We start from the raw sequence: 27,512 nt of genomic DNA on the forward strand, positions 1-27,512 counted from the left end.
TCTCATATAAGCAATTTGTCCGAAAACTGATACAAATATAAGAGAGTGTATGCCAGTTACAACATGACAGGTGAACACACTTCTGATTTTAACTATTGGTGATTCTTACATAAGTTTAATGTATCTATTTAAAGTTCAGTATTAATCAGTAAGGTATATGGTACCAAATGCACACAATGCTTTGGTAGAGGGACTGAAAGATTTCGCTAACCAAAGATTACTAAACTCTCATAAAATTTATGATTGGAGTTGGTACCAACCCATGGCTCCTGCCAATCTAGTATTGTCTGTATAGGGTGTTAAAATGACATTTAAAACTCATTTTGTACATGAAATACTACTGGAGACCTTATTGTTGTAATTAACTAGTGCATAAACCGTAAATTATGATAACCTTTGAATAAAATTTTAAGTAGTAATATTTACAATGGTTTAGTAACAACGTAACATTCCCCTCCCCCCCCCCCCCCCCCCCCCCGCCCCCCTTAGTGTTCCACCATAAGTAAGGTTTGAAATACGAATACAATTTTTATTGTTATTTCATTCTTGTTCACCAGTGCATGCCACTGTTTGCACTATGAATTCCTGCTTCAGGTAGGTCTCAAGACAGTATGAAACTAGAGGTATCAAATGCCAAACACTTGCATAAACAGCTACCCACCATTTCACTCCTTCTTTGTAACTCTATTGCCCCATAGTTGGCACAGAGTCAAAGACTTCAGAAATCTTTATATGCTTGATCAAGCACGATTCCAATCTCATCAGCATCAGCTTGCCAATTGCTCTTTTGGATTACAATCTTTGTATACGTTAATTTCATAGTCACATAGCTCTGGCTATAGATGAATCACATTTACAAAATCCATAGTTCTCTCATTTGTTCACTTCTCCACTGCTCTACACAACAAACTCACAACTACAAACAACTAAAAAACATGTCACTATAAGTGCATGTGAAAACTTTCAAACAAAAGAAAAATGATATTGTTGTTTTCACTCAGATGCATGACTGCAGCACTGTCAGTGACAGAAGTAGACAACAAAGGGGACAACATGAAGGAAGCAATTGCATACAAAGAAGGAGATAGATATTGCCCGGCAATATCAAATATTCTGCACCCTTGGTGGACAACACCGACAACCTTCGGCAATATGTCAGCAACTATATGCAACAGCATGCAGAATCTGCAATATTGTTGAGTGATACTCCAAAATAGCCTCTTACTCCAGCCACAATGCAGCAAAGTTGATGGCAATGCAAGTGTAGCCAAACATTTCCACACAAATACCACGTTGTCTGTTGAAAACTATTGACTGAGTGAGAGTGTGTGTGTGTGTGTGTGTGTGTGTGTGTGTGTGTGACAACAACACTGTAGTATGAAAAAGCTCTGTCCAATGCAGAAGTTAGGAAACAATCAAAGAAGAAAATGAACAAGGAAAATTTCTTAACAGAAAATTGCCACTTACACTGTCTGGTATCCACATTATTTTTGTTGTTGGATATGGATGGTCGAAGGTACTTTTTGCACTAAATTCTGAGGTATCTTCATCTAAGGAAACTATTTGTACTTTATTATTGTATTCCTCCACGAAGCTTCCGAGAGCCAATCTGCAACATGGACATGCTTACTGATAACAATAAAAATAATAATAATATAATGACAACAATTGGTGAAACTTTCCAAAAGAGTAAAACTGTTTCACACTGGTATTCGAACTTGGACCCTTGCCTTTTGCAGGCATTAATCTTACTGACCGAGCTGCCTAGTAATGAAGGTCAGTAGTAAGTTGTTTCTAAACAGCATAGTTGGTAGGAAAATTGCCTGTCAAAGGCAAGAGTCCAAGTTCCATTTCCAGTGGGGCATGAAGTTTTAATTTACCATGAAGGTTCATAACAGCAATCAATCAGCTGAAGAGTTAAGCCTAGTTTACATGATGACATTGGGTTGCGCCACTCATTGTGTGGAATGAGTTGCACACTAGTGGTTTCATATATGACTGTAGACAGGGCGACACCAGTGTACACTTCAGTTTCATCATTTTGTCTGTCCCTGAGTCGTGTCTGAAATGAAAGTTTTGGCAGCTGCACATCGCACGAGTTGTGAAGGAGTTAGAGCTTGTTGCATGAAATCGCTCCTTAAGAAAAAAAAATAAGAAACTTGTTTCGATTCGTGACTGGATGAAGAAAAGACGTCAGTTCGGTTGCTCAGCATCACTGCTGAAATAATTTTTAATGGAATATCCAAGAAGTTCTTTTAATTATCTTAGAATGTCACCAGAACTGTTCACGTTTGTTCTAAATAGAGTTAATTATGAAATAAGGAATAAAGGTACTGTTATGAATGAAGTACTGTCGCCAGAACTGAAATTACATATCATATTGTGTGCATTACAATCGAGAACACTCGGCATGCTATAAGATATGGTTCTAGTTGGTGATGACGCTATTTCATTAACACCAATAATTATTAACATTAACAGTAATACTTATTAACATTAGCAACAATAATTATTCGAAGCAGGCCGCATTAAGAAGATAGATCTGTACAGTGGCAATATTTCAAAATTCTAAAATATGTGAATGGAGCGCACTGCAGTGACATTTTAAGTAGATGAATATTGAATAAAGAATGCAGCTTCTTGAATTTGTATAGCCTTCCCTCCTGTCAACAATATTCCTTAACAAAGAGCTGGTCAACTCAAATGATGGGATTTTAGTCTTGCAGACGAGAGCATTGCCACAGCTAGGATTACACTTGGTTGTATTTTTCGTAATTCAGTTGTATAAGTGCTCCTGTCTTAATAAATTTTGCCCTGCAAATATGATATTGTCAAACCATCTATGTTATGATCGCACACGACGGTCTCAGCAATATGTTGCTTATTCTGGTAATCAGAATCACAGAAATCCCACAAACACCTATCAAAGCATAGATATCCAAAAAGCGAACATTATTTTCAGTTTCCCACTTCATATTTCAGTTTGTCTACACTCAACAAACACACATAACCTCAAAATTCATGCAACTAGTGTCGCCAAAGTTGGAACACGCCGAAAGTGTTTAGTTTCACCAACGAGTTGCGCAAACGCGCGGCGCGCATGCGCAGTGGCCAGTAGCGCAGTTGCCTGCAACCTAGTGTCATTGTGTACACTAGGCTTTATAGATACAACCTAAGAACAACAACAACAATGGTTAGCCAAATGCAATTCAGCATAGGAGCAAGACATTATTAACAAAAGCCATGTTGACTAAAATAAATTGAAGTTTTATCTATTGAGAATGTCTTCAATGAACACTTAGCCAGTATACCTAGCAACACATAAATGGAAATTAAAATGTATGTCCTTTATTGTCAATAAGATTTGGTGATATGTAAATAAGAAGTGTGTTTAAAAAGTTTTGGGTATTTTCATTTTTTTAGAATAATTTTATTTATTCATCTACATTAATGTTATCTCCTTCAAAGTAATCACCATTAGGTAATATACATCTACATCTACATGGATACTCTGCAAATCACACTTATTTACCTGGCAGAGGGTTCATCAAACCACCTTCGCAATAATTCTCTATTATTCCAATCTCAAACAGAGAGTGGAAAAAACAAACACCAATATCTTTCCGTGCAAGCTCCGATTTCCCTTATTTTACTATGATAATTGTTTCTTTCTATGTAGGTTTGTGCCATCAAAATATTTTTGCATTTGGAGCAAAAAGTTGGTGATTGAAATTTGCGGGAAGATTCCACTGCAAAAAAAACCACACACACCACCTTTGTTTTAATTATGTCCACCCCAAATCTTGTATCATGTCAGTGATACTCTCTCCCCTATTTCTCGATAACACAAAATACGGTGCCCTTCCTTGAACTTTCTCGATGTACTCCATTAATCATATTTGGTAATGATCCCACACCACGCAGCAGTACTCCAAAATAGGACAGACAAGCATAGTGTAGGCAATCTTTTCAGTGGATCTGTTGCATCTTCTAACAGTTCTGCCGATAAAACTCAGTCTTTAGTTTGCCTTCTCCACAACATTTTCTATGAATTCTTTTCAATTTAAGTTGTATGTAATTGTAATTCCTAGGTATTTAGTTGAATTTATGACCTTCAGATTTGACTGATTTATCATGTAACTGAAGTTCAACAGATTCCTTTTAGCACTCACGTGGATGACCTCACACTTTCCATTATTTAGGGTCAATAGCCAATTTGAAATCCCTTGTCAATAGCACGAAACACTTTGTGTGTGTAAAGAGCCACTTGCTTTTCACAAGACGATGTTGACTGTGTGTCAATAGACTGTTCTCTTCAAGGTAATTCGTAATGTTCGAACACAATGTATGCTCCAAAATCTTGTTGCGTATTGACGTTAATGATATGGGCCTCTAATTTAGTGGTTTACTCCTACTACCTTTCTTGAATATTGGTGTGACTTTTGCAACTTCCCACTTTTTCGTCAAGCAATCGGTTGCATATGATTATTAAGTATCAAGCTATTGCATCAGTATACTCTGAAACGAAACCAATGGGTACACAGACTGGACCAGAACACTTGCTTTTATTAAGTGATTTAACTTGCTTCACTGCTCCAAGGCTATCTACTTCTAAGTTACTCATGTTGGCAGCTGTTCTTGATTCGAATTTTGGAATATTTACTTTGTCTTCTTTGGTGAAGGAATTTTGGAGGGCTGTGTTTAGTAGCTCTGATTTGGTAACACTGTTGTTGATAGTAATTCCATTGCTATCATGCAAAGAAGGCACTGATGTGTGTCTTGTTACTACAACGCCTTACATATGACCAGATTCTCTTTGAAATTTCTGTCAGGTTTCGAGACAAAGTTTCTTGTGGAAACTATTATAAGCACCTCGCACTGAAGTCCGTACTAAATTTCAAGCTTCTGTAAAAGATAGCCAATCTCAAAGATGTTGTGTTTCTTTAAATTTAGCATGCTTTTTTCATTGTTTCTGCGACAGTTTTCTGACCCGTTTTGTGTACCAAGGGGGATCAGCTACATGGCTTGTTAATTTATTTGGTACAAATCTGTCTATTGCTGCTGATACTATTTCTCTGAATTCAAGCCACATCTGGTCTAAACTTACATGGTTAATTTGGAAGGAGTGGAGACTGTCTCTCAGGAAGGCATCAAGTGAATTTTTATCTGCTTTTTTGAACAGGTATATTTTTCATTTATTTTTGGAGGACATGGGGTTACAATATTCAATCTCACTGCAACCACCCTCTGTTCTCTAATCCTTGAATCCGTTTTGATGCTTGTTATTAGCCCAGGATTATTTGTTGGTAAGAGGTCAAGTGTATTTTCACAACCATTTACTATTCACGAGGGCTCATAAAGTAACTTGTTGAAATAATTTTCAGAGAATGCATTTAGCACAATTTCTGATGATGTTTTATGCATACCTCCAGATTTAAACATGTATTTTTGTCAACATATCAAGGGTAAATTAAAGTCGCCACAAACTATAACTGTATGAGTCAGGTACGTGTTTGAAATTTTCAAATTTTCTATGAACCTTTCAGCAATTGTATCATCTGAGTTGTAAGGTCAGTAAAAGGATACAATTATTAATTTATTCCAGTTGCCAAGAATGACCTTTGCCTATACTAACTCACAGAAACTATCTATTTCTATTTTGCTACAAGATAAAATACTTATAACAGCAACAAACAAGCCACCACCAACTGTGTTTAGCCAATCCTTTCAGAACACGGAGCTGTGGTACTTCCCAACACTTATGCCAGCACTTCTTCAAATCCCTGAAACATTTCTGGAACTCTTTATCTCTGAGACAGTACTTAGCTCTTTCAGTGATGCACTTATTGTCTCATCTAAGCTTGTAAATGATCCTTTAAGGTTATCTTTATTTTTGGTAAACAGAAACGAGTCACATGGGTCCATATCTGGAAAATATGGAGGCTGGAGTATCATTACAGTGTTGTTCTTCACCACAAATTCACAAACAAGCAACAAAGGATGAGCAGGTGAATTATTGTGGAGCAAAAGCCACAAATTGTTTCACCACAAACCTGTTTTTTTTTTTCCCCCCCCTTTTCTTTTTTTTCCCCGCACTGCTTCCCACAAATGACATTTAACTTATAAGAACTACTTCTTATTGATCGTTTGATCTTTTGGTGAGAACTCATTATGTACTAAGATGTTAAATTTGAAGAAAACATTGAGCAGAACCATCACATTCGACTGAATTTGCCAAGCTTTTTTTGGTCTCGACAATCCAGAATGCCTCCCATGGGATGATTGTACCTTAGCTTCGACATCATACACGACCTGTTAAGAAATCTTTCTGTAGTTCTGCATCATGAGTGACTTCATTTAATGACTCCTGAGTGACTTCCATTTGCCATTTTTTTCTCAAAATTCAACACCTTTTGGCACAAACACTGGTGTCACACATTTCATAACCTAAACATTTGAAAAGATTTTTATGGTATGAGCCAACTGGTATGTAGACAACATCAGTATCTTCTCTGGTGTGATTCAGTGAGCATTCATAATCATTTCTTTCACTTTTTTCCACTTTTCATTGCTTGCTGATGTGCTGGGGTGTTCAGAACATTTGTCATCTTCAACTTCTTCACAGCCATCCTGGAAATGCTTATACCACTTGTAATCCCTTATTTTACTCATAGCACACTGACCTGAAGCAATATTAAACATTTCTAAAATTTTGTTTCATTTTATTGCATTTTTATAGCAAAGTTTAATTCAAATTCTCTCATCAATTTTCAAAACAAATCAATAAATGCAACTCATAAGCAAACAAATGTACCATTCTTGGCAACTGACGACATACTTAACATCCAACATGGGTTCCAGTGTACAGACACCACCTTAACAGCATGTTGATCCACCTTTGGAAAACAATACAACAGCGATTCTGCATGGAATGGATTCACCAAGTCCTTGGTAAGTGTCCAGGTATACATAGGACCAGATGTCTACATACAGGTCACGCAATTCCCACAAATTATACGCCGGTAGTTTGTGAGTGCAGAGCAGGTATGTGATAACGTCCCAGATGTGTTCCTTCAGTTTCAGATCGGGTAAATTCCGCAGCAGAGACATCAATGCAAGTTTACCATCATGTTCTTTGAACCACTGTAGCACAATTCTGGTCTTGTGACACTGACAGTTATTCTATTGGAAGATGCCATTGTCATCGGGCAAGACACTGAGCATAAGGGTATGCAAGTGTTGTGCAATGATGTCTATACAGTCTACAGTTGTCATGGTACCTTTGATCACTACCATAGGTACCACGGAAGCACAGCACAGGCGAATGTCCCCTATAGCATAATACTGCCCTCGGAGGTCTGCGTCCCTGTTTCCAACAGCCATTTGCCTAGGTGACAGTGTATCTAGACATGACCATCCCATCTATTTGGTGTAACATAAAGCTTGATTCATCCAACCAGACAGCACCATAACAATGAACCACAGCCCAATAGTGATGATTATACAGTGCACACTGCAATTGTAATTGATGATGTCATAGAGTCAACACGGGAACATGTAGGAGTAGTCCGTTGCAGAGTCCCATGTTCAACAATGTGTATGACCTCTGTGCTATGAAACATTTCTGCTTGCACCAGCAGTAGTGTACTCTGTCATCAGATCTGCCACAGATTGCTGCCTATCCAACTTTATAGGGCAAATAAGACTCCGACCTTCATGTTCTGTGATGGGACACGAACATTCAGCATCTTGTCAGCTACTCGTTGTTTCACTGTCCTTCAGCCACTTTTAACAGATGCCCATGACAGTAGTATGCACACAGCTGACAGTCTTCATAATTTCCAAGACTCTCATCACCAGGTGCATGGCCATAACTATCTCCCATTTGTCACAGTAGCTGATGTCAGTGGTTTCCCCATTTACAGCCCATATTGTCACTACAATTATTCCTCATTTTTCTCAGTTTCATTTAAATACTATCCTTACTGTGAAACATACCTGTAATACCATCATGGTGACAGTGTATCGAGTTATGACCATCTGCATGGTGTAACAAGAAACTTTATTCATCATTCAGGAAACACAATAATACTGAACCAAGGTCCAATACTGATGATTATGCGGTGCCCTGTCATGGTGAAGTATTTCTCATTTGCCTCTGGTCTACTTGTATACTTTCCTTACTGTGTCAAATGCCTGCAACACCACCAGGCAGCATTCAATCTAAAGGTGGGCAGTGGTCATAATGTTTCGGCTAATCAGTGTATGTTGCACCACAATTCTGATGCTGATATACAGTAGGTTTCTCAGCCTGAAGGCAAACACAACAGATAATATATTTATATATAAGGAAGTTTTTATGACAGTAACGGAGCTATAAATGATTTCCATTCTTTAACACGTTGCATGCCTTGCTGCATTCAGTCATTGGATATGTGCCACCAAACACTTAAATCCCCTTTTTTTCACTCGAACAACTTTTTTTTAGCGTATGTGATATCCTACGTTATTCTGATCTTGTTATTTTACATTTTTTATGTATTTGCTTCCATGTCCATCTGTGGTCATGTTGTCCATGGAAGTAATTTTGAACACATTATAGACAAAAACATTATATTTGCTATTAGTTGAAGAGACCAATAGGTTTGCTGTGCAAAACATTGCTGCAACCGGAACTCCAAATCAAAGGCTATCAAAATTGTGTGACACCAACCAATACTGACGAAATGCGCAAGGTTTTGGGGACCATTCTCTGGATGGGACTTATGCAGTTTCCCAAATTGAGGCAGTACTGGTCCACAAAACATATGTATGAAAATGGGATTCCAAAAATAATGAGTCACAACAGGTTTGAGTTAATGCTTTCGATGTTGCACTTATCAAATAATAGCAAAAAAGAGATCCAGAAGACAGGCTCTTCAAAATCTCATAATTTTTTGATATTCTGGGAAAGAAAGTAAAGGTATCCTACACTCTAGAAGAAGTGGTTTGTATAGACGAAAGCAATGTACAATTGTGTGGATATATTCATTTTCAACCATACACCCCTAACAAAAGACATAAATATGGAGTTAAGGTTTTCAAGATTTGTGTTAGTGGAGGCTATACTCGGTCGTTCGAAGTCTACACAAGCCAAGAAATAGCAGACAGTATATGTGTTGCCAAGAGGGAAGTAACAGAATGAATGGATGGAATTTTAGATAGTTGTAGAACACTGCATACCGATAACTGGTACACTAGTGTTTCACTAGTTACAAGACTAATCCAGTGGGACACACACACCTGGTATGCACGTTATGTGCAAATTGAAAGAATAATCCCCCTGATGTGGTCAAGGCAAGATTGAAGAAGGGGGATGTTATAATCCAACAGAATGAAGACAAAACCATAATCCTGAAGTGGAAGGATAGAAGAGACGTGCTAATGCTTAGTACAAAACATAAGGACTCACTAGTTGAAGTTACCCAAAAATGAAAAGAAACAAGAAGGCACACTATGGTCATCGACTATAACAAAGAAAAGGTTTTATTGACTTCTGTGACCAAGTGGTCTCATATGCCTCATACATAAGAAGAATTGTCAAATGGTACAAGAGACTTGTCTTCCATTTCAACACTTCTACATCTATTGTAAAATGCTCTGCATTTGTACAATAAAGTAAACAACAAGAAAATGGGCATCAATGATTTTGAAGAAACTCTTGACAAAGCACTCGTGTATCCTATGTTGCATCCAAACTTGCCAACACCTTCCAGCTGCAAGCGTAAACACTTACTGGAAGAATACGAGGGGTAGAAAAGGGTTACCAGCCCATGCTATAAAAGCATGATCAAATGGCAGAATACTGCTTATGCTCACAAAAATGCAAAAAAAGTTAACGCATTCTGCTAGACATGCAACTTACCTATGTGCCTTGAATGTTTCCAGAAACATCCCTAGATGTATGTGTAATAGAAGTTTGTTTCACATTTCCAACAGGTTTTCTTTTTGTCACGGAAATTGCTAAAATGTAGCATTAGTTTAATTTTTGTTTCATACTTCCCCTGCATTTCATTTAAATACTTATTTCCTTTACTGCCCTTATTATTATAAAGGCAAATATCACTCATTTTTTCTTAAATATTTGGATCAATAATATGTTGTTAGTTGGAAGATATAGTTCACAAATTATATTTTTGTTTTATGGGCATTTTTGTAACCTTCTATGTAACATTTATGAAAAGAAAATAAAAAATATAATTATACAACATGTCAGAATAAGTTTCATATTCTTGGTCCTGAAAACTCAGTATTAGTATATACATTCAACCCTGCAAACAGGCTTGAAGTAAGACACACCAAATGACCATGGGTGAGCACACAGGCTGACAGATTTTTCAAAATGTCCACCAGTGGGCATACAACATTAAACATGTTAATGTAGGACGGCTATTTGTTGAGACTCTAATGACGTTACAACACTTTTCTTTTTACAATAAACTAGCTGCTACCTGCAGCCACACATGCACATCGACAGTCTTATGATGAGTGATAGTGAGTAAGTAAGCTGTTGTGCAAACAATACTGTCGCTAACCTCAAGTGTTTGCCTATTCTGGTAAGCATAGCAAGTGATGTCACGTTTTGTGTTGTTTGGTCCAATGAAGGCATACAGCTACATGGTTCTCTACAGCTTTTGCTTGGGAACTGGTTGAGATGGACTTGTGATTCACTGAAAGGAGTAATTCCTGTGGGTTTGAAACTTATTGTCACTCATAAGGTGTGACAATCATTTCTCGTCTTTGTTGATTTTACCACTGTTATCACTGTGCATTACATGACTTCAGATGGTACACCACAACTCTCTGGAGTAACCTGTGCACTCCTTTAAAGAAGCAAGTAATATGTTATCCAGTGGGCTTACAAAGTGACGGAAACAGGTAAACCCATCACTTCTGCCAAATGATTTGAGGGTTGTAATGCATTAATCAGCAGTAAAGAGGATATGGTTAATAACATGAAGTACTGGAAAGTGATGTCTTCATGAACTTAAAAAGGAATGTAGAAATATATTAGAACTTGTAAAGGGAAGGTTCAACCACTCAGAACGTTCTCAAAATACAAAAGAGAGTGAAAGTGAGTGTGAGAGAGAGAGAGAGAGAGAGAGAGAGAGAGAGAGAGAGAGAGAGAGAGAGAGAGAGAGGGGGGGGGGGGAGGGGGAGAAAGAGAGGGGGGGAGGGGGGGGGAGAGAGAGAGAGAGAGAGAGAGAGAGAGAGAGAGAGAGAGAGAGAGAGAGAGAGAGAGGGAGGGACGGATGGAGGGAGGGAGGGAGAATGGTAGCTTTGAGGAGGAATATTGCCTGAAACCTTATTTACCAGTTCAAGCCCCCTGCAAAACCAAATTTTCACACATTACATATATTAGCATCATGTAGGTGTCACTTGCCAAAGCGAAGAAATAGTTGATAGGACATATTCTCAGGCACCAGGGAATAGTTAATTTAGTAACTGACCAAAACGTGTGTGTGTGTGTGTGTGTGTGTTTCTGTGGGGGAGGGGGGGGGGGGGAGGAGGAGGATGAGGAAAGGAAATTGGAGGAGGAAAAGGATGGATCAAAACTGTACTTGTAGACCAAGGCTTGAATACAATAAACATTTTCAAATGGGGATAGGATGCAGTATTTGTACGGAAATGAAACAACTTGCGCAACAAGCACACACAGCCACTTCAAACCAGTTTTCAGACTGATGGCTACAACAACTTAACATTATTATGCAGTGCTCCAACAGTCTCAAATTTATATTTGAGAAGATAATCACCTGTAGAGTTCTGATACTCAATTATCACCACACACCAACTACACACAGAGTACCCTGAAACAATCTGAGTTCAGGTGCAATCTACTAATCAAATCTTAACTCACCTGAAACGTTTATCTGGTCTGACAGACCAGTTCATGCTGTACAGTGGCCATGGTGCCTCATATTTATAGATCTCCTTTCGCTTTGGTGGTGCTCCGTGCAGTGCCATTGTGTATTTATACAGCAGATAACCTAAAACCAGAACAAGTTTCACCTTTTATATGTACTCTGTTAAGTTATGTATGTACTATTGTAGCTCACCAACATAACCATGCTCTAACCCAAACAAAATAATGTCAAAGAAACATATTGTACTAACTCTAAAAGAAATACAAACAAACTGTTCATGTTTGTCTGACAGTACAATGTATGAGAACAATAAATGCAGTACTTATTTATTTACGTATTTATTATTTATAACTAGCTTCACAGTATTAAATTGCACTGCTATTCACATTCAGATAATCATTAGCCATCCACAACGTAAAATGACCGATGCAATCAACATTTAGTGAATCAAAGCACATATCATGTAAACCTATTTTCCTTGATACGAGATTAGGGTTATGATCAAACATATATTGCAAATCAGGGTACTGATGGAGCTGGATCATGAGCTTTCTGCAACACCATGATTGCTTCTGACAAGTGTGCTTTTATGGTTAAGCACCTGAAGTTCATGTTTCTTTAGATTGGGCCAAAAGAGACTAATGAATATGTGACACTAGAGTCTGGTGACTATCATTTGCCTGGCCTGAAAGGAATGTTGATTTATAACTCTGTAGTGTTTATGTCTGATATTGACGCTAATGCATGAAATTTTTCAATTGAAAACTGAAATCATCTACAGAAGTATAGAATACAGTGCAAAACCAGACAGTGTAGCTGCCACAATGTCCTCCAATCTATGAAACACAGTACACAGTACAATAAGTTCTACAAGATTAGAATACCACATATGATTCCCTTAGTCTGGTAGTAACCCCCTCCCCCTTCAACATCACCAAATCACCCACACCCCACGTCCCTACACAGCATAGAGGCCAAGTTCCACTGGAGGAGGCCGTAGAGAGGAATGGGCTGTAGGTCATTCCTTTTCCAGGAAAACCTCACTATTTGCCGTACAAGCTTTGAGGAACTATAGAAACCTGGGATTAAGCTGACCTAACAGGGATTTTGCTGATGATGCTGTGGTATATGGAAGGTGTCATCTTAGAGTGACTGTAAAAGGATGCAAGATGACTTTGCAAAATTTCCAATTGGTGTGATCCATTATAGCTAGCTCTAAATGTAGAAAAATGCAAGTTAATGAAGATTAGAAGGAAAAACAAACCCATAATATTCGAGTACAGCATTAGTAGTGTGCTGCTTGACACAGTCACATCGATTAAATATCTACACATACCTTTGCAAAGTAATATGAAATGGAATGAGCATGTAAGGATTTTAGTGGAGAGGGCGAATGGTCAACCTTCGGTTTACTGGGAAAACTTTGGGAAACCGTGGTTCATATGTGTAGGAGACCATATATAGGATACTAGTGCAACCTATTCTTGAATATTGGCTAACTGAGTGGGATCCACACAATGTCAGATTCCAGAACAAAATCAAAACAATTCAGTGGTGGGTTGCTATATTTATTACCACTAGGTTTGAACAACATGCAAGTATTACAGAGATGCTTTGGGAACAAATGGCAATCACTGGAGGCAAGGCGACTTTCTTTTCAAAGAGCACTATTGAGTAAATTTAGAGAACCAGCAATTTTAGGCTGAGTGCCACCAATGTACATATCGCATAAGGGCCATGAAGATAAGATTAGAGAGATTAGGGCTCATACAAAGGTACACGGACGGTCATTTTTTCCTCACTCTTGTTTTGAGTTGAACAGAAAAGGAAATGACTAGTAGTGGTACAGGAAACCCTCCGACACGCACGATACGATGGCTTATTGAGTGTGTATGTGTATGTAGATGTAGATGTAAATTCAGCCCTGAAAACAAGTGTATTGTTACACAAGAAAAATCAATATTTTTTTTTTTTACTTTACATAACCTCCATGTAATTCACACCTTCTAGTAAGCTATGAAATAAAGTCTCTACAATCACCAAAAAATTAAGTGGTAATGTGACTTGCACCAAGATCTTTCAATACATTATAAAGAAATTTAATGACAGACCTTCATGGTGGAAAAGCTAACTTAGATCATAGGTTATGTATAAATGTTCTTATTACAAATTACTGACATTGGGGTACTTATTTACTACTCAATAGGGAATCAAGGATGTTCCATACATTTTTGCAGTATTTAAGGGTGGAAATTTTGGGATAACCTGTTTAACTGAATCAAGTAAATTTTGTAGCACTTCTGTAGGGTCGTTTCAACATTTAATATTTCCAGCCCCTCACAAACCATGATTCTCACCACAGTGGGACGGTTTGTATACCTCAATGAGACACTCATCCGTGTCTCACATGGAATTACATTGAAGCAGTGTCTATGGAGAAACATAGTTCCTGAGAAGGCCCAATAGCACTTTCCGTAGCTGCAGTCCAAGTAATTGACTTATCTGGCCTTTTAACATTAGCCAACATGGCCTTGCAGTGTCAGTATTGTGGCATGACACAGCTGGAGGAAACCACAGCAGTAGTATTTCCAGGACAAGTGGTTCTACTGTATGGTTTAATGATGATAGCATACTCCTGGTAAAATATTCAAGTAGTAAAATAGCCCCCATTCAAATATCTTTAGGGGTGGAGGGGGGACTTCTCAAGATGGTGATTATGAAGAAGAAATAAATGCAGCATTCTACAGGTCAATGGGTGGAATGATAAATCCTTAATCACGCAGTGGTTTAGAGAATCTGAAAAGAAAAATATTTATGGTGAAGTCAGTTATAATAGGCATTAGTGAATGTGCTAGCAGGAAAAAACGTAATTTCTAGACAGGCGATTATAAAGTCTATCAACAGAAAGTCAAATAGTGGTAATGCAGGAGGAGGTCTAATAATGAAGAAACATATAGGAATGCACATAAACTATTACAAACTGCAAAATTTATATTTTGCCTTAGCCAAGATAAACACAAAGTTACGACAAACCACAATTGTCTAAATATATGCCCACAAGCTTTGTACATGAAGAGACATGGCAGAGGGTATGTCCCACTGCACCAGTTATTAGGGTTTCTTCCTGTTCCATTCGTGTATGGAGTGCAGGAAGATTTTTTTTTTTTTTTAAATGTGTCTGTGTGTGCAGTAATTATTGTAATCTTATCCTCACAATTCCTGTGAGAGTGATTTGTAGGGGATTGTAGTATATTCCTAGAGTCATCACTTAAAGCTGGTTCTTGAAACTTAGTTAATAGACTTTTGGGATATTTTAAGTCTATCTTCAAGAGTCTTCCACTTCAATTCCTCCAGTCTCTCTCTAACACTCTCTCATTGATTACAAAAACTATAACCGTTTGTGCTGCCCTTCTCTATATACATTAAATATCCCACATTAGTTCTATCTGGTATGGATCCCACACATTTTAACAATATTCTATCCTATTCTATCATCTGTATTAACTTACATTTTGATACATTTAGAGCCAGCTGCCATTCATCACACAACTAGAAATTCTGTGCAAGTCATCTTGTATCATCCTATAGCAACTAATCATAGACACCTTCCCATGCACATCATCATCAGCAGCAGCAGCAGCAGCAATGATCGCTGCTCACCCCGTCCAGATGATTTATTTATACAGAAAATAATAGCAGTCCTATAAAACTTCCCTGTGGCACTCCTGTTGATACTCTTGCCTCTGATGAACATTCATTGTCAAAGAAAACATACCGGGGTTTATTACTAAGAAGTCTTTGAGCTATTCACGTATCTGGGAACCTATTCTGTATGCTCATACCTTATTGACAGTCTGCAGTGGGGTACTGTGACCAATGCTTTTCAGAAATCTAGAAATATGACATTTGCCTGCAACAAGTATACTTCGCAGTATATCATGTGACAAACGGGCAAGCTGAGTTTCACAAGAGCGATGAGATGGAGAATGTGATACTCTAAGAATTTGATAGGGCAGTGAAAGACCCAAGCTGAAACAAGGCATCTATAGTAGTTGAAATTCCTTCAAAATTACACTAAACTCTCCCTAATCTGGCACTCAGTAGTCCAGTCTCTCAGTAATCTGGCACATATCTGAAATGGCACTTCTTCTAAAAGGAAACATGTTACAATAGATCTCAAGCAGAAACTTGAAATTTTAGATAAGTTGAACCGAGGTTCTTCACAGAAAGCCACTGCTGCTGAGTACAATGTTGGATGAGCAACTACTTATGACATGAAAAATGAAGATGATGTTATTGGACAGTATGCATTCCAAATGGACGGCGATTGAGAAAACAGAAGGTTATGCGAAAGAGTGAAAATGACAAAATGGTCATAAATGTTTATAGACTATTCACATAACAATGCAGAAAAGGTATTCCAGTCAGTGGTCCAATAATAAAGGAAAACAAAGTTGCATTTAACAAACAATATGGCGGTAGTAACTCGTTTGCAGCAAGCGAGGGTTAGCTATCAAACTAAAAAAAAAACGACATGGCTTTTGGCAGCTGAGAGTTACCTGGGAACGTTACTCAGCTAAAGAAAAACAGACAGATCAGTTTGTAAACTACATATGGAAGGTAAGAGTGGAAGAAGATTTAACTACTGGTGCCTTGTACAATGATGGTGACACCAGACCCTTTTTAAGATGCTTCCTACAAAAACATTAGCTGTGAAGAACAAGAAGGAAGCTCATAGGTAGAAGCAGTAAAAACAGTGTATAACATTAATGGAGTGTTGTAATGCAAATTGGAGTCATAAACTACCACCCATGATGATTGGCAAAACAATAACATCCACGTTATTTCTGACATAGTGACACAAAAACACTACTAGTGTAATATTGCATTGAGAAGAAAGCATGAATGGACAGACAAATATGCTCTCAGTGGTTCCACAAAAAATTTGCACCAGCAGTGAGGAAAAGCTGAAGAAGAAAATGCTTCCACTGAAAGCTATCCTTATTACTAACAATACTCCTCGTCTTCCTTCAGATGTGGCTCAAAATTCTGATACTATACAAGCACTCTCTTCAACTCACTGTGACAGCTCTGATTCGGTCCATGGACCAGGGAATTTTGGAAGCAATTAACCGCCATTATCAACATGCACTTCTCGTCTCTCTGCTGAAGGTGTGGAAAGCAATCAACTTATGAGACATTGTTTTCTAAGCAGCTAAAGCATGGGATAAAGTGGAGAGCACTACTACAATGAAGAACTGGAGAAAAGTATTGCCATACACTGATGCAGAACTGGATCCAGTACTGAGCGACAGTGATCATCCAATCAATTCGGGATCATCAACTGCTGTTACTTTGTACACTGACATGTTCCACAAGCTTCTAGAAGAATGAGAAACTGATGTTGAAGGTGTTGCTAAGTGGTTGTATAAAGGAAACTATAACACAGACCAAACTTTAACAGATGAAGAAATAATTCAAAGTGTGCAGGAAAGTACTGATGAAAGTAATGAATAAGAGGACATAGGAGGAGAGTGCATGCAGATTTCTCACACTACTGGTGCTGAAGCTGCAGATGGCTTCCTTGAGTACATTATGCAACAACCAGATACATGCAGTACTGCTGTAACACTTGTAAAGTGGTTACGTCAAAGTATACTACAGTTGCACACCATCATTGTGAGTGATACTACTGTATAATTATGTACTAACTAAAGGATAAATTTTTCTTTGAAAATGAATGTATCACACTCAATAATCTAGCACCTCCACTCATTCGGCACTCTTACGTGCAAGGAATGGCCGGATTAGTGAGAGTCTGAGGTAGTATGATTCTTGAGAGAACAAATCACAACAAAACTGTTCCACCTGATACACATGAAGTATGAGACGGGTGATGCCCCTCAGACTTCAAGAAAAATTTAACTGTCACAATATGAAAGAAGCCATGTACTGACAGCCGAGTTATGACACCATCAGTTTAATAAGTCATGGTTAATTACCTACAGAAGGCTGGAATGAGTGGTATAAGCTGACTTGGGAAAAAATCAATTTGGGTTCCAAGAAATGTAGGAACACAAAGCAATACTGATGCTAAGATCGGTCTTAAAGATAGGTTGAAGAAAGGTAAACTACAATTATAAAACTTTACACAGGAGTCTCTAATGTTCTAACCACAACAGATGTGTTGCTGATACCTGTCGCAAGCAGCCATGGAAAGTTATGGTGGTGGAACAGCTGATTTGTATAGCTAATGTTTTCATTTTGATTGCATTAAGCCATATGAAGTATTTAATACAACGAGCACCTTAACATACTAGGTCCTAGAGTGACATCACAATGCAATTAAAAAAAAAATTACTGCGAGAGAAAGGTTACCTACAATCTGTACAGAAAACAAAGTGCAGTTCTATGAGTCAGAGGACATAGACCAGTGACCATTCAGCAGCTGTCAACCATTCTGGTGGAGGAAAGGAATTCCCTACCACAAGAACTCCTTACGAGCATTGTGACCAGCACTGGAGCATGTTGCAGAGCATGCATTGTTGTCTGTGGTGATTACACACACTGTTAAGAAACATGTCCCTTCTTTTGTAATTCCCAGGGGACCATCGTAAATTGTGGTGACTTCAGTGAAATTATTGTCTTTGAATGAAAGTGTCATTTCTGTTCGTCTCATTGCACATTTCTTCCATTTACCTTCTGTACTACATACTATATCAGTTGTTTCTATGTATGGTCCAAATTTCATGAAGCTATGTTACTTGGCAGTGACACATCATATGAAAGTTACTTTTGTTCTTAAGTTTGTAGTATTCACAAAATCTAATTGTATACTAATTATTTAATTTTTTAAATATATAATCATTATCTCATATACTTGTGCTTGAAATAAAGTTATCAGTTTGAATCAACCATTTCTAAACTTTCTCACACACAACCAGTTCTGAGAGTCAAATCACATGGAAGGACTGGACATCCACAGACATCTGCAACAAGGAAAGATCAGGGTTTAGCATGCCAGAGCCAAGTTCGTCAGATACAGAGTACAAGACTGAACTGAATAAGAACGAGAAAGAAAATAGACTACATTCATCTCAAAGGAACCATCTTGACATTTGTTTAATGCAATTTAGAGATACTGTGGAAATGCTAAATCCGGGTGGCCAAACTAGAGTTGCTTCTCTTAAGTGACGTCTTCAACAACTCTAACGAGTATACGTTTAATATCTTCTAATTCCCACACATCATCCAATAACAACATTGTTTTCCTATCTACTGCATGATGGTGGTGGTGGTGATGATTTGGGTTGAAAGGGACTAAACACCTTGGGTTATTTGGACACGTAAAGCGTTGTGGAAATAGAAAATAATTGGCAGCTCCTGAGTCTGTGACCTTGCCATAGTGTTTGAAAATTAGTGTGACAGAAGCTTAAGTCAGATGGTCAAAAGTGAGACAAAACCCAGGGAGCTAAAACCTGAAGCCAGTCACTGAAGGATACTCTAAGAAGAGTAATCAAGTCAGTACTACTGAAATGGGGTGAGAAAAAGGAGGCTGTGTGGACCAAACAGTCACTTACCTTAAAATATCACATAAACAAAAAATGTACAGAGAAATTTAAAAATGCATAACAGGGCAAGGGAACGAAGTAGTTGGAGGCCACTCTAGACACGTACTGCATCGAGAGGTTCTCGTCCTGCATCCACTCAACACTGAATATTGAGGTGCATCAAATTTTATTATAAAATCCACTTTGTTAACTGCTACCCCATTGTCTGCTAGAATCTGGGTTTAGGGTGGAAGACAGACTGATGACTCTTCACAGATCAATCAGCAGGACACACACTGTGAGAATATGAGTGATCATAAGATGACTATCACAGTTGCATTGGCAAGGGGGTGTCATCTTGACGTAAAAGTAACTCATTGGTAATTCTGGTGTGGGTGATACACAGTCAGCATAGTATAGCAGCATCTTTCTGAGAGGCTTGGAGTGAAGTATGCCACACCCTACTGGTCCCCTACATTGCTCTCAGTTTCTCGTGGGTTGTATGTAATAGCCTGCCATTCCATATTCCAGGTTCACAACATTTGATGACACAGCTACAATCGTAGGTCTGTGCCCAGCACTCCAAATCCAAGTATGCCTTCAGTGGTTGTTTCTTTAGCTAATTTGTCAATGAGTGACTAGATGAATATTACGGTGGTTCCAGAGCAGTGGAGGTCAACTGGTAGGTTTGGATCTGAGTGACCAAAAATATTCTGGGGGTACCAGTAAGCCATGCCTTGTAAGCAGCTCAAGGACTCACTACAAACCAGGAAGTCATTTGTGGAGTGTGTTTCAATGTACAGCAGAGCCTGTCATATGGCAATCAAACTCTACGGTGTATGCACTGTATACACTCAGCCGAGAATGTCTCATGCCACCTTGCATGAGAAAAGCATAACCAACCATGTGTTGAAGTTCAATCCATCTGTGCCAAGAGGGAACTCAGTGCACACAGATAAGAGGGGGCAGTTGGTGGTCTTTTCATAGGGCCTCCAGTCATGTCCCAGCTGGTCAACCCACTTTTGGGTGACTCAGAACTGCTTGTTGTGAATCAGAGTTGAATAACACGGATTGGTAGGCATCTGAGAGATTGTGACCACATAGTTCGCCGCGAGTTGCTGGCATCTGACACTACTGTTAGTACACCAATTTCCATCAGGAAGCTTTCTACAGGGCTTGTATGGAAGGCTTCATTTCCCAATCACACAACACAATTGTGGCTAGGCCCTATCAAGCTCAGTACTGAGAATGCTGCTGATCTATAGTCAACAGACCCACAGTACAGACAGCACAATCAACACTTTATAAAAATGCAGAAGAGCTGTGTGGGTTATGCTTCAGGAGGTGCTGCTGAGAAATCTGACCATATTAAGCTTTCTCACGCAATTTGCCTTCAGCTGGCTTACATGTAGTAACCATGTTGATTTACTGTCAAATAAAAGGCCTAAAAATTTGAAAGTTTCAATGACTTCAAGTAACTGGTGGAAACTTTAATCATTCAACAATTAACTGGGAAATTTACAGTTTTGTTAGTGGTGAGCATGATAAGACATCATGCAAAACATTTACTAAATGCCTTTTCTGAAACTACCTAGAACAGATAGTTAGGAACCCCACTCATGATGAAAATATACTGGATCCTATGGCAACAAATAGACCTGACTTCTTTGAGGATGTCAACATCGAAACTAGTATCAGCGACCATGACATGGATGTGCCAACAATGATCACCAAAGCACAAAGGACAATTAAAACAAAGACATGTATGTTCAATAAACTAGATAAAAAATCAGTGGTGTTATATCTCAGTGAGCAACTTGAAATCACAAGGCAGGAGCATGTAGAGGAACTATGGCTCAAGTTTAAAAGAATAGACAGATATGTATCCAATACAAAAGTTAAAAATGGGAGAGAACCTCCATGGTATATGTCACTGTAACAAAAATTTAAAGAAACAGAGATTACTGCATAACAGGTGTAAGACAAAGCATAAAACTGTAGATTGATAGATGCTGGATGAAACGCGTTTGGCTGCCAAGAGAGCAGTGCATGATGTCTTCAATTACTACCATAGCAGAATATTGTCAAATGACGTTCACAAACCCCAAAGAAATTCTGGCTGTATGTAAAGGTTGTTAGTGGCACCAAAGTTAGTGTACAGTCCCTAGCACATGAGGCAGGAACTCAATTTGAGGGTAGCAAAGCAAAAGCTGAAATGCTTAGCTCCTTTTTTCAAATATTCATTTACAAAGGAAAATCCAGGATAATTGTCCCAATTTAATCTTCATACCACTGAAGAGATGAATGAAATAAGTATTAGTGTCAGTGATGTTGAGAAACAGCTCAAAAGTTAAAACGGAACAAAGCTACAGGGCCTGATGGAATCCCTATCAGATTCTGTACTGAATTTGCAGCTGTGTTAGCCCCTCTTCTAACTATAATCTATCGTAGATCCCTTGAACAAAAAACCGCGCCCAGTTCATGGAAAAAAAGAATAGGTCAACTCCTTCTATAAGAATGGTAGAAGAAGTGATCTACAAAACTACTGCCATATATCCTTGACACTGATTTGTTTGTACAACCTTAGAAAATATTCTCAGCTCAAATATAATGAGGTATCTTGAACATAACGACCTCCTCAGTGTCAATCAGCATGGATTTCGAAAACCTCGATGATGTGAAACCCATGGCTCTGAGCACTATGGGACTTAACATCTATGGTCATCAGTCCCCTAGAACTCAGAACTACTTAAACCTAACTAACCTAAGGACATCACACAACACCCAGTCATCACGAGGCAGAGAAAATCCCTGACCCCGCCGGGAATCGAACCCGGGAACCCGGGCGCCGGAAGCGAGAACGCTACCGCACGACCACGAACTGCGGACAGATGTGAAACCCAACTAGCACTTTTGTCACATGACATACTGGAAGCTTTGGATCAAGGCAGTCAGGTAGATGTAGTATTACTCGATTTTTGAAAAGCATTTGATGCAGTACCACACCCATGATTATTGTCAAAAGTATGATCATATCGGGTATCAAGTGAAATTTGTGACTGGGTTGAGAACTTTTTGATTGGGAGGATGCAGCATGTTGTCTTGGATGGAGAGTCATTGTCAGATGTAGGAAAAAATTTGGGTATGCCCCAGGGAAGTATGTAGGGACCCTCGTTGTTCATGTTGTATATTAATGACATTGCAGACAATATTAACAGTAACTTCAGCCTTTTTGCACATGATGCACTTACCTGTGATGAAGTACTGTTTGAAAGAAGATGCATAAATATTCAGTCACATTTTGACAAGATTTTAAAATGGTGAAAAGATTGGAAACTTGCTTTAAATGTTCAGAAATGTTGTGCACTTCACAGCATGAAAAAAATGTAGTACTCTATGACTATAATATCAATGTTGGAATTGGCCAACCCATACAAATACCTGGGTGTAACACTTTGTAGGGATGTGAAATGGAATGATCGTACAGGCTCAGTTGTGGGAAAAGCAAGTGATAGACTTGTACGAAATAGAACTAACGGGATATTGAACGTATACAGAGAACGTCAGCATGAATAGTCATAGGCTGTTTTTTCCATGGGCGAGTGTCATGGAGATACTGAACGAAGTGAACTGGAAGGCTCTTTATGACAGACATAAAATATCCTGAGAAAGTCTATTAACAAAGAAGCACCGGCTTTAAATGATGACTCTAGAAATATATTACAAATCACCTATGTATCACTCACATGGGGATCATGAGGACAAGATCAGAATAATTGTTTCACGCACAGATGCATTCAGACAATCATTCTTCCTACACTCCACATGTGAATGGAACGCGAAGAAACCCTAGTAACTGGTACAATGGGATATACCCTTTTCCATGCACCTCATAGTGTTTTGCAGAGCACAGACATAGATGTAGATTAGTACTGGTTACCAAGGTAAAGTTCTGGGGGCAGATGCGTAGTCCTGAGTCGAAAAAAAGTACGCAATTCAGGTTTTCAAGGGAAAAAAATTATATCCATGATTCAGGATCTAATTATGTACTTTCTCTATGGCTTCCTGAAGTTGGCGCTGTGCGGGGTGCAATGATGGAGTGGTGTAACATAGGCAAAGGTCATCCGCAAACAGTGACAATGAAATTGTGGGACCCACTGCAATACAATACCATTGACTGTGAGCGTTACATTCAAAATTGCTCCCTGAAAGATCCCAGTTTCCTGTATGTATTGGTCACTGAGGATCAAACCTATCTAGACCAAGAACAGTCACAGGGACAGGAAATTGGGAATAAAAATTGGTAAACAGCCCCGGAAGCTCAACTCATGCAGTGCGTAGACAGGATGTGAACGAATCAGGTGATATTCTATGCCTTTCATAGGTAAAAGAACACAGTGATTAGGTGCTGGTGATACGTGAAAGCATTGCATACCGCAGATTTCAAATGAATCAGTTGGTCTGTGGTGAACTGAAACACTCAAGAGCCACTTCAAAATTATGATCAAGGCCCTCTAGCTTCCAAGCAGCAACACAGTTGTCAACTGACCATTCTTTCGTATAACTTACACAGCCCGTTCATGATGGAGATTGGCCAGTAATCACTAGGCGACATTATTTATGATGTTTGTGTAATTCTCACTGTTCCTGAAGTACTTTTTTGCGTTGATTTCATAACTTATCAGTTTTTTTTTTTCCTTCGATTGTGCACAGATTTTTCGCAAATCAACTAGACTCGTTTTTCATTCAAACCTAAGTTGCACAAAGAGGTATTGCAAGTAAGGGGAATTTTATTTTAGTAGGATGGACTAGTTGTCCGCAATAGTCACAACCGTCTAGCTGTTAGGCAGGAAACTTTAGTTTGTTGTTGACACACTACACTCACGAGCCAAAACATTATGACTACCTGCTTAATAGCGTGTTTGTCCATATTTAGAATGAAATACATCACTGATTCTGCGTATCAGGGATCCGACAGTATACTGGTCAGTTTGTGGATGTATGTGGCATTAGGTGTCTATGCACAGCTCATGTAATTTGCGTAAATGAAGGGCTGCTGATTTGCTTCCATGGTGATAGTGCCAGATACCACCCCAGACAGTTTCACAGGATTTACATCAGGTGAATTCGGTTGCCGAGACATAGAGGCGAGTCCACCACAATGCTCGTCAAACTACTTTAGCACGGTTCTGGCTCCAAGACACACACATTTATACTGCTGAAAGATGACATCGCTGTAGGAGAAGACATAAAGCATGAACGGCTGCAGGTGGCTTGTTGCTGTCAGCATGTCTTCGACTACTACCACAGGTTCCACGCAAGCACAGGAGAATGTCTCCCATAGCATAACACTGCTCCTACCACCCTGTGTCTGTGGTGCGCTGCACATTTCGAGCCGCCATTCGCCTCGATGATAGCATTTGTGGTGATGATCATTGACTAATGTAGGAAAAATGTGATTCAGCCAAAGAGCCAACACATCTCCATTGATCAACGGTTGAGTCCCGATGGTCCCAAGCACACTGTACTCGTAGCTGACAATGTCATAGGGTCAACGTGTGACCATACAGGGGTGGTCTGCTGCAGAGCTCTATGTTCAAAAATTACGATGAATGATGTGCTATGAAGCACTTGTATGTGCACCAGCATTGTGATCTTTCAGTGGAGATACTGCAGATCACCTACTTTACAGAGCAGACAAGCCCCTGAACACCACATTCTGTTAAAGAGTCATGGGCGCCCAGCCATTTAGCTCTTAGTGGTAGTTTCACTGCCCTCCGACCTTTTTCCGTAGATGCTCACAAAAGTAGCACATGAACATTTGACCAGCTTTGCCTTTTTGAGATACTCATTCATAGGCTCTGCATAATAATAATCTGCCCTTTGTCAAAGTCACTTATCTCAATGAATTTCCCCATTTGCTGCCCATATCTTCATTAAGGTGATCCCCTATCCACATCAGCTCTGCTTACATACTTTTGTTACCTGTCATGGACCTTCTGAAATTTCCATGGTATGGAGGTAGCGACAGCATCATTTATATGATTGTTATTTTTGTAAGTCAACACTGAAAGCCATAACACAAGAAGTAAGAAGGATATAAAATATCCTACATTTCTTTGGCCTTATGACCAGTTATACATAGAGAATAGACAATATGTGGGGATTTCAAAGTAGCTGGCATGTTACTTGGTCATTAATCCAGCTACACAAATATGCCATGTTTCATTAGTGAGTGGGACTGCCGAGCCAAAAACAAACATCGGAAGGTAGCTAAATGGCCCAGAAGAAAAATCGTGGAACACCCTTTGTAAACAATAGCATACCAATAGAGCAAGCTGGTTTTGTGATGGAAAAAACTGTTACGATCAGGTCCTCTCACTCACAACCCACATAAAGAGAGGATTCCAACAACAGCTTAAAGCATCTGCTGTATTTAACAATTTAAGTTTAGCCTATGATACAGTTAGGAATGAAGGACTGCTACTCAAGGTGGTTGTTGTTGTGGTCTTCAGTCCCGAGACTGGTTTGATGCAGCTCTCCATGCTACTCTATCCTGTGCAAGCTTCTTCATCTCCCAGTACCTACTGCAACCTACATCCTTCTGAATCTGATTGGTGTATCCATCTCTTGGTCTTCCTCTATGATTTTTACCCTCCACGCTGCCCTCCAGTACTAAATTGGTGATCTCCTGATGCCTCAGTACATGTCCTACCAACCGATCCCTTCTTCTAGTCAAGTTATGCCACAAACTTCTCTTCGCCCCAATCCTATTCAATACCTCCTCATTAGTTATATCATCTACCCATCTAATCTTCAGCATTCTTCTGTAGCACCACATTTCGAAAGCTTCTATTCTCTTCTTGTCCAAACTAGTTATCGTCCATGTTTCACTTCCAACATGGCTACGCTCCATACAAATACTTTAAAAAACGACTCCCTGACACTTAAATCTATACTCAATGTTAACAAATTTCTCTTATTCACAAATGCTTTCCTTTCCATTGCCAGTCTACATTTTGTATCCTCTCTACTTTGACCATCATTAGTTATTTTGCTCCCAAAATAGTAAAACTCATCTACTGCTTTAAGTGTCTCATTTCCTAATCAGTATCAACTGATTTAATTCGACTACATTCCATTATCCTCATTTTGATTTGTTGATGTTCATCTTATATTCTCCTTTCAAGACACTGTCCATTCCGTTCAACTGCTCTTCCAGGTCCTTTGCTGTCTCTGACAGAATTACATCACCATCGGTGAACCTCAAAGTTTTTATTTCTTCTCCATGGATTTTAATTCCTATTCCAAATTTTTCTTTTGTTTTCTTTACTGCTTGCTCAATATACAGATTGAATAACATTGGGGATAGGCTACAACACTGTCTCACTCCCTTCCCAACCACTGCTTCCCTTTCATGCCCCCTCGACTCTTATAACTGCCATCTGGTTTCTGTACAAATTGTAAATAGCCTTTTGCTCCCTGTATTTTACCCCTGCCACCTTCAGAATTTGAAAGAGACTATTCCAGTCAACACTGTCAAAAGCTTTCTCTAAGTCTACAAACACTAGGAACATAGGTTTGCCTTTCCTCAATCTTTCTTCTAAGGTAAGACGTAGGGTCAGTATTGCCTCACGCGTTCCAATATTTCTATGGCATCCAAACTGATCTTCCCCGAAGTTGGCTTCTACCAGTTTTTCCATTCGTCTGCAAAGAATTCGCGTTAGTATTTTGCAGCTGTGACTTATTAAACTGATAGTTTGGTAATTTTCATATCTGTCAATACCTGCTTTCTTTGGGATTGGAATTATTATATTTTTCTTGAAGTCTGAAGGTATTTCGCCTGTCTCATACATCTTGCTCACCAGATGGTAAAGTTTTGTCAGGACTGGCTCTCCCAAGGCCGTCAGTAGTTCTAATGGAATGTTGTCTACTCCCGGGGCCTTGTTTCGACTCAGGTCTTTCCGTGCTCTGTCAAACTCTTCACGCAGTATTGTATCTCCCATTTCAGCTTCATCTACGTCCTCTTCCATTTCCATAATATTGTCCTCAAGTA

At 39.0% G+C, this 27,512-nt stretch overlaps 1 protein-coding gene across 3 annotated transcripts in view; it reads right to left on the bottom strand.

The window, feature by feature from the left end:
- The window catches only part of LOC124555158 (DDB1- and CUL4-associated factor 7), a 150,366-nt gene that overhangs the window by 74,501 nt on the left and 48,353 nt on the right, over positions 1–27,512 (bottom strand). For all 3 annotated transcript variants that reach the window (XM_047128981.1, XM_047128979.1, XM_047128980.1), the window contains exons 2-3: positions 11,900–12,029; positions 1,468–1,609 (exon numbers count right to left, since the gene is read on the bottom strand). In XM_047128981.1, the coding sequence (XP_046984937.1) occupies positions 1,468–1,609; positions 11,900–12,006 (249 nt within the window). In that variant the 5' untranslated portion in view covers positions 12,007–12,029. The remainder of the gene's footprint in view (positions 1–1,467; positions 1,610–11,899; positions 12,030–27,512) is intronic.

Source organism: Schistocerca americana, chromosome X (assembly GCF_021461395.2).
Source record: "Schistocerca americana isolate TAMUIC-IGC-003095 chromosome X, iqSchAmer2.1, whole genome shotgun sequence".
In the NCBI taxonomy this organism is placed as follows: Eukaryota; Metazoa; Arthropoda; class Insecta; order Orthoptera; family Acrididae; genus Schistocerca; species Schistocerca americana.